At 41.9% G+C, this 8,747-nt stretch overlaps 2 protein-coding genes across 4 annotated transcripts in view; both read right to left on the bottom strand.

Moving 5' to 3' along the window:
* The window catches only part of LOC101662850 (SRY-box transcription factor 5), a 234,923-nt gene that overhangs the window by 133,007 nt on the left and 93,169 nt on the right, over positions 1-8,747 (bottom strand). The gene's annotated exons all lie outside the window — the stretch shown is intronic.
* Positions 8,106-8,630, bottom strand: LOC105978350 (desumoylating isopeptidase 1-like). The gene has a single exon (XM_045288473.1). It carries the CDS (start codon positions 8,610-8,612, stop codon positions 8,106-8,108), a length of 507 nt encoding a protein of 168 aa, XP_045144408.1. The 5' UTR covers positions 8,613-8,630.

Below are 8,747 nucleotides of genomic sequence, written 5' to 3' on the forward strand. Positions count from 1 at the left end.
TCTCACTGTCCCACTCTCTCACTGTCTCACTCTCTCCCTGTCTCACTCACTCACTGCCTCATTCACAAAAAGAAAAAAACAAAATAAGAATAAAAAAAAGAATGAGCCTAGTTATATGCATTTGGGATGACCCTTGACTTAGTGATTTCTTAATAACATGGGAAATAACATACAGATATATGAACATACTCTATTTTATGTATATAGATCAAGTATGTAATCTTATGTATATAGATCTAGTATATAGTCATGTATATAGATCTAGTATATAATCAATGCACATGTAAATATATGTATGCATTAAAACATTTATATCAGGACAAATATGGGTCAAATTGTTAACCACAGAGCTGTCATCTCTGTGGCAGGAGATGGGGGTAAATGAGAACAGTAGACTACTTTTAATTTCTGCTTTATACACTTCTATATTTTATGCTTTTAAATATTTGAAAAGTTGTCCCTAAGTTGTTGATATTAATATATTTAAGAAAAGTTAAAATATATCATTTAAAATAAACCAGAGATCATTTGTTAGTGTTGCCGTGGTTCTTTTCTGCTGCTTCCTGGCACTGGCAGGTAGGTAGAAAGACGTGCTTCTATGGTTCTGATTCTAGCCTAGCATGCTGTAGCAAAGTCTCCCTTCTTCCATATTTGTCAAGGATGTCCATGACTAACACATGGCGGCTTACAGTAGAATTTTCTCCGGCAGGAGAGCACGCTCACTAGAGAAAATCGTTGTCCAATGTCATTAGTAGGCACATTCATTCACCCAAAATTCTGGGCTTACGCTTCAGTTTGACTGACTTAGTTACTGTGAGTCCACTATGGGAATGCTTCCTGTCATGATACAAATGGACATAGGTTCCAAGGGTCAGACAACTGTGGCAAATTCTTTATGCTAATACTATATATTTTGAGGTCTCTTTGAGAATCATAATGGCATTAGGCATGCACTATTACCGTTTAGCACAGAAACACTGTCTAGGAGAATTATGTAAAAAACAAAAATCTGATGTTTACATTGAATGTCATTTTCATGTGATTGTTAAAATGTCAATAAGATGGTATACAGAATAGATAGTTAAAATTAAATTTTAGAAATAGTCAAACAGAGGGCATTTACGGGGTGTGTGTGTGTGTGTGTGTGTGTGTGTGTTGGTGATGGTCATGGTGGAGACTGGATGAAATGCTGGTTACTAATATAATTTAGTTTTCACCCCATAGAATTGTATAATACTTTATATCGTGCTGTTTTATTAAACAATATAGCACACTATGTGAAAACGTCTTATTTTTATGCCTGGCAGACAACAAGGACATACATGCACATCTACATAGACTGCTACAACCTCTACCTTTCTTTAGTGATGAATCTTGTAAAAATTTAATAAACTCAATATTTTATGAGAAATATATTTTATTAGTAAAAAACCCTCCCCCCAGAAATAATGTATGTCATCATATAACTGTGAACTATGTTACATATTTGTGTACACAGTGCTACTGAATTTTGTAAAGACTTGACATGTAAAAACCATTGGGTGTAAAAGGTACCAAAAAATGTCTAAAAACGAAAGATTTACAACACTCTACAACAAAGTTAGACTCTCCCAATCATTGGCTCATGATATTTTGATAATGAAAGCTGGTTAAAATAATTCTCTATCTCTCTCCCTCTCACACAGACACACGCACACACGCACACACACATACACGCACGCGCGCGCAAGCACCTATAAATATGATTACATCGCCTTCTCTCTGCTACATTACAAAGAACCAACAGTCTGTGATCTTGACAACACATGTTTTCTATTTTTGTAAGTCTGATAAAAGCGTACCATGTCAACAGTTTCTAGCATATGATCTGGTGATTGTTTCAATACTGATTGCCAATGACCGGTGTGTCAGCTGACATAGCTAAATCAGAAATTAGCATCCAGTCTCCTAATATGCCAGACATATGAACCCTTCGCACAAGAGAGATTATAATGGAATCCACATGAAACCCCCATTAAACAATGAAACATGTGACATTCCCTAGAAACAGGAACACATCAGCAAATATGCCCGAGGAAGTTTATGGTATTTAACTCCTAAACATTAATTTTATTGTGGTGTATGAGGAACTAATTAACTGTGAGTTTCCTTTTATTATTGAAAGCGGAAATACTATTCAGAAAACTGATGGTGAGTAAATACAGTATATTTTAAGTTTATTAAGCTTGGCTCATCAACTTCTGTTTCTTTAACCTAATCTCATAAGGTAATTAAATATTTCAATCTTTAAGTTTACATGGCTATTTTATTTAGTACATCTTTGAAAAAGCTCATCAATGTTCTGACATGCAGAATGAATTTGTGAATGCATTTATAGTTTCATATGGTCTAAACAGTGGCTACATATATTTTCTAAAATTCCTGACATCTTTCCTAATATTAGCTCTGCTACACAAGTGGAAAATGACAATAGAAAGGTTAAAACTTGTAATTACAGTGCAAATAGTTAAGATCCATACACACTCAACTCCCTTTTTCTAAATGATCTTCTTTCCTTTGTCAGAGGCAGACTCCTCCAGGTGTGGCAGAATGAGTATGATCCTTTGTAGATGTGAAAATCAAGTGTTATTGAAGAACCTTTGTGGATACCTTTTGCTGGTATCCTCAGTATTTGTTATTTATAAATAGCACCTGTATAGCCAATTTCAGGTCTATTGAGGGCACTGGTCAATCATTGATAGAATTCTCACATAGTCGCTCATTGGTCCAACTCTGGACCAATGTACTTCAAGCTCAGCCAGTGCCCATTTGTCAGTGGTGGCTTACCTATTACTATGAAGAAGGATCCCGAGCTGTTGCAGGTCTAAGCACTCAGCTGCTAACCGAAAGCTTGGGGGGGGGGGTGTGAACCCACTTAGCAGTTTAGCAGAAGGACCTAGTGTTCTGCTTCTGTACAGTTTATACCCAAGAAGACCCTATGGGTTAGGGTAGTTCTACTTTTTCACGTGTTCACTGAGTCTAAATCCACTCAAAGGCATCCTACACCAACGCCAAAGGCTTATTAGAGCAAATAATTGCATCGGGGCCTCAGATTTTAGGAGGCATTCTTTAAGAAAATATTCTGAAATTCCTACTTTTATAAAGAAGGTTACAAAAAATAATTTGTAGGAAATTCCATTCTCTTCCAATTCCACTTTTCCATAAACTTTTTGCACCCCCTTTATTGAAGAGACACAGTGTTGGGCACTTTTCATACTTACTTATGTTTAATCTCAGGAACAATTCCACAAAATAGATTTTATGAATCCCTTCTGTGGATGGGGAAATTGAAAGCAAAGCACCTTGTAAAAGGCAAACAACAGCTGAATGGGGCGGAGCTGGAACCCCACTCCATGGTCTCCCATTCCAAGTACCTCTGATGGCAGTTGCCAGTTGGAGTTTATGTGTTAGTTACAGCAAGATGAGTGTAAAAAGTGATTGCTTGAGACCACAAAAGGCTCAATTGATTATCTTCATGATATTGAAAATAGTCCTTTAAGTACAGGATATATTTTGATATAAATCTGTTTAGCGGTTGGAAATATGATAGGTCAACAACAAAAACTTCTAGGTGAAAAGTTTATATATAGAAACTTCTATATATAACTTCTCATATATATGGTGTGTATATATGAGATGTGTGTGTGTATATATAACAGTGTCTTTATGACAATGACAATATGAAAAATTACTCTTCAAGTGTCCAAGGTATTTAGAGTTTCTTTAAAAGAGTATGCACCGAACCTACATAAGCATAATAGAGTGTAGTTTTGACTAATAGGGTAAGATCTCACCCACACTTTTTAGAAGATGCAAATGAACATCCACCTCTTTTCATACACACACAAACACACACACAAGAACTTTGGCTGCATAGTACTTACCAATTGGGCCATGATCCACAAGTTCAGCCGTTTAAACCTCTAGCCAGCTCCTCAGGAGAAAGGTGGGGCTTTCTACTCGGGTAAAGAGTTACATTCTCAGAAACTCATAGGGGCTGCTCTGCCCAGCCTTCTCAGGTTGCTATGAGTTGGCATTGACTCTGTGGCAGTGAATTTGGTTTTACACACATGTACACAAAACTACTTGTATATACTAGACTTGGTCAGACCTTAAGACTCAATAACATTTTCATGGTACTCCTAGACTAAAAGAAATATTTAGTAATCAATGTTATGAAACATTAAGGTCCAGACTACTTGGTAGTCCCCACCCTGCCTGATAAATGCTTCCATATTAAGATACAAGCATATTCTGCTCACTCCTGTGAAACAGCTAGAACACTGTGGGGAATCTTGCACACAGTTTGGGGGCCAAGGCGATATCATGAGGAAAAATCTCTGTGATATGTAGGCTTCTTGTGACAACATGGCCAATAAACACATGTGATTAATTGAAGGGAGGAGAGAAAAATGGCTCAGTGAGCCTCGCCTTTCTTGTCTCTTGCTCTTTGAGGATCAGACCAGTGTGTGGCTACCTTAGATGGCTCTCTGCCTCAACTTGCAAACTACACTACCTGTGTGACACCTAACCCGTGGACTGTGTCACTGTAGTCTGAGGTTCCTTCAAGAACTGCTTCACCATGCTACTGAAGTATACATCGCTTGAGCTGGGGACTGTTGGACCCTGTCATCTGGCTGTTGATGACCTGTCTTGCTGTTTGCTGCCTCTGGCCGGATAGCCTGAATTGCTCTACAGAGGACCAGCTGGCAGCTCTCAAGACGTGAAGAACTGCCAGTGTCTTAGCTGTCTCATGGAAGTGAGTTGCACTGAGCCATTTGTATTGCTGTATAGGTTAATTAACTGTTTATTTCTTATGTTATATATCTATCTAAATAAATATATATATATAAAAACATTAGTGTCCTGGTTTTGTTCCTCTAGAGAACCCTGTGTTTCCAGTTGCTATCTGTACCAATGTACATCCTCTGGTCTAGCCAGATTTGTAAGGTAGAATTGGGATCATGATAGTGGGGAGGGGAGGAAGCAATGAAGAACTAGTGGGAAGTTATATGTTTCATTGTTGCTACCCTGGACCCTGATTGGCTCATCTCCTCCTCTCAACTCTTCAGTGAGTGGGTGTTCAGTTGCCTACCGATGGGCTTTGAGTCTCCCCTCTGCACTCACCCACCTTTACAATATTTATTGTTTTTTGATACTTGATACCTGATCCCTTCGACAGCTCGTGGTCATGCATGCTGTTGTGCTTCTTCCATGTGGGATTTGTTGCTTCTGAGCTAGTTGGCCGCTTGTTTATCTTCAAGCCTTTAAGACCCCAGACGCTATATCTTTTGATAGCCTGGCACCATCAGCTCTCTTTACCACATTTGCTTATGTCTGATAACTCCAAGAACTGAAAATCATATCAGTGGGTGCCCGCCTTACTGACACGATCACTGAAGACAAACGTGTGCATAAGCTAAATTTAAATAAAATTTAAATTTGGGAAACTTAATTATTTAACATAAAATGTGTTATGTTTACATTTTTAACAGAAATTGACAAGCTGGAAATACAGATTACTTGATTAGTCCTTTTCCCTTACCCCCGGATAACTGATTTCTGAATTGAGTTGACTGATAAACCAGTGTCTTTATTTAATTATTTTCAATTTTCTACTTATTATATATATTTTAAAACATTTAATTTAATAATACACTATTATTTACTCCTCCTTTGATATTTAGATATATTTCCCTATTTTAAGAAATAGGAAGGCAAAGTAATAAATAGATTTGGATTCAAGAAGAGGTGTGGTTTCATGGCTGATTATGTTGCTGGTTATATATGTCACTATTTAGAAAAGTAATTTACATCCTTCTGAATAAGAATGGTCTAAAACATCCTTTAAAGCTTCTTTTTTAAATAGCTCATTTATTCTGGAGACTTTGGTTATGCTGTATTTTATCTGTTTATTTATTGATGTGCATTCTACTAATTAAAAGAGGTTTACAATCACATTTGGTTTGTTTCTACTCTGCAGAGTATTTCTACCATATATATATAAATTATTTTATTGAGGGCTCATACATTTCTTATCACAGTCCATACATACATCCACTGAGTCAAGCACCTATGTACACCCGTTGCCCTCATCAATCTCAAAACATTTGCTCTCCACTTTAGCCCTCAATATCGTTTGCTTGTTTTCCCCTTCCCTCCCCTCTCCCCCCACCTCCCTCCTGAACCCTTCATAATTCATAAATTATTATAGATTTGTCATAAGTTACCCTGTCCGATGTCTCCCTCCGCCCTCTTCTCTGCTGTCCATTCCCCAGGGAGGAGGCTATACTTAGATTCTTGTAATTGGTTCCCCCCTTCTACCCGACATTCCCTTCACCCTCCAGGGCTCGCCCCTCTCACCACTGGTCCTGAAGAAGTCATCTATCCTGGGTTCCCTGTGTTTCAAGTTGCCATCTGTACCAATGTACATCCTCTGGTCTAGCCAGATTTGCAAGTATGTCTGCCTTATATTTTTTAAGGGGAAAATATCTCTCTTCACCAAAGACTTGTTTTTCAGAAAAATGGGACATTCTAACTCAACTTGTGATGAGTAAGGTTCTGTTTTAATTTAAATGTAATTAAAGGTGTTTTAATTTAAATGTAATTTTTCTCTGTTGGGACCATTTCAATTTTCCTTCTCTTGGTATCTTTATTTTATCATGTGACAATATTCTAAAACAACAACAACAGCAACAGATCATCAGTGTTTTTGATTAATAAATTAATGTAAAACATTTAGGGTTTTTTTTGTTTTGTTTTGTTTTTTTCTTTTTTATTTAATTTACTTCTAGCTGGTCATGGTCATGCCAACTGCAAGGAAAGGCCCCAGCTGCAGGCCAGAGCCCCCAGGGAGTAGCGACATCACAGAGTCTGGGGGGCAGGGGAACTGTGGCAGGAGGGGATGTGTGTGGCCCAAGAATGCCAACACAAGACTCCCCAAAATCAAATGTAGGGGAGGCTCACAGGACAGATCAGAGTGTCCCAGCCTGCTCCCTGCTCTTAGAATTCCTAGCACAAGGTCATTAAGAAGGTGCCCACCTGCACCTCCACCTTGTCCCCTCCACGGGAGAATCACAACGGAAGTAATGTGTGTCTTCAGCACACTGAGGATCAGGAGACAACTCCGACCTCCACGCTTCGAGCCTACGTGACAGCTGAGCACCTTCCTAGTGCAGACACGGTGCTCGGTTCCCTGCCTAATACTGCAGATGGGGGGGTGGAAGGTGGAGGTAGGGGCTACAAATAAGCTCTCATTATTTGCAGACAAAGGTCTGGGGGTTCTACCCCCAGTGCCAACCTTCATTGCTCTGATAGGTTAGTTAAACAGAGAAAGCATGGCCCCATGGGCAGCAAGGCAGTTTTCTAGCCCTGCCTCAGAGGCCTGGCCATCACTCGCGGTGGAAGGAGGAATGAATGGCTTTATCCTGTTTTCTCTGGCCTGACATGCTGTGGCTCTCCCTTGTTCTGGAAGCTTCTGGCTGCCCCTGCCCTATGTTCTGGCTTGGTCTCCCAGGGCCTGGGACAGGGAGGAGGGGGAGGTGTGGTGGCTAAGGAGCTCACTAGGTTGGGTCAGTCTTCCTGAGCCTACTCCCAGGGCTCCCCAAACTTTGGTTCATTTCACACTGGAGCTCCTTCAGGGCTGGGGGCAGGGCGGGCTGTAAAACTCACCTGGGCCTCAACACCTGGGTGGAGGGAGCCGGGGGCCTTCTCTGGGAAGAGATTCTAGCTGGAGCCTCCCCCAACCCCGTCTCTCACTTCCTGCTTCAGCAACCCCCTCCCTTCTCCATGTGGACGCCGCTCACCAAGCAGCGTCAGAAGTGAACGCATGGACAAGATAGCCTTCATAAAGTTCTGTAATACTAGTAGGCGGGTGGGGTGGCGTTTTGTTCTGTTTCTGAGCAGCGCCGGCCTACATGCAGCGGGACGTGCTCCTTCCCTGGGAGACTGGGAAAGCCAGCCCCTGGTGGCTAGCTCTGATGTAAAATTATAAAATAGAAACTCTGGTCGGGTTTGTTTTGTTTAAAGAGGAAAAGCCCGGGTGAGGCGGGCGGCCTGCAGTCCTGTTAGTTCTGGTTGGTGGGTCTGCCCACGTTGTTCCCGCCGGGCGGCTGGATCTGGAAGGAGTCCAGGAGGGGCCTCAGCACCTGCCCAAAGGGTGTGGAGAGGACTTCGGAGGGAAGGTCAGTGATGTACGATGGGATCTCCCTCCCGGTCAGGAACTGGGCCACTTCATTGCTGAAGGTGTTGCAGTTGTGTTCCAAGAGGTTATAAGCCTCTCCTCGGAACAGAGACTCTCCCAGGGAAGACAGGTACTCCAGGAAGATGTCTTTGCTGACTTCTGTGCTCCCCACGTCCACCACCGAGTCTGGGGGCCCAAGCAATGTCCCGCCCGGGGGACAGCTGGAGATGCCGCCACTGCCGAAGAAGAACTCATCCCTGTGCACCACTATGGAGGTATGCCAGATGCCTTCCAGCTGTTTCCCCAGCATGATGGGGCTGAGCCGCCGGGCCAGGCCCTTAGACAGGTCGTACACGTAGAGCATCACCGGATAGAGATGCGGCGGCTCCATCAGGACCCGTCGCGGCGGCGGCCACGATGTCCTTCGGGCACCCGGCAGCGGCTCCGACCTTCCCGTACCCGACGGGGTGGGGAGCGGGGGTCAGCGAGCCCGGACCAGGCCTGAGGGGCGGAAGAGAGGCAGCCC

This window comes from Echinops telfairi, unplaced genomic scaffold, assembly GCF_000313985.2.
Source record: "Echinops telfairi isolate 266 unplaced genomic scaffold, ASM31398v2 ScPeMD7_21;HRSCAF=78, whole genome shotgun sequence".
Lineage (NCBI taxonomy): Eukaryota > Metazoa > Chordata > Mammalia > Afrosoricida > Tenrecidae > Echinops > Echinops telfairi.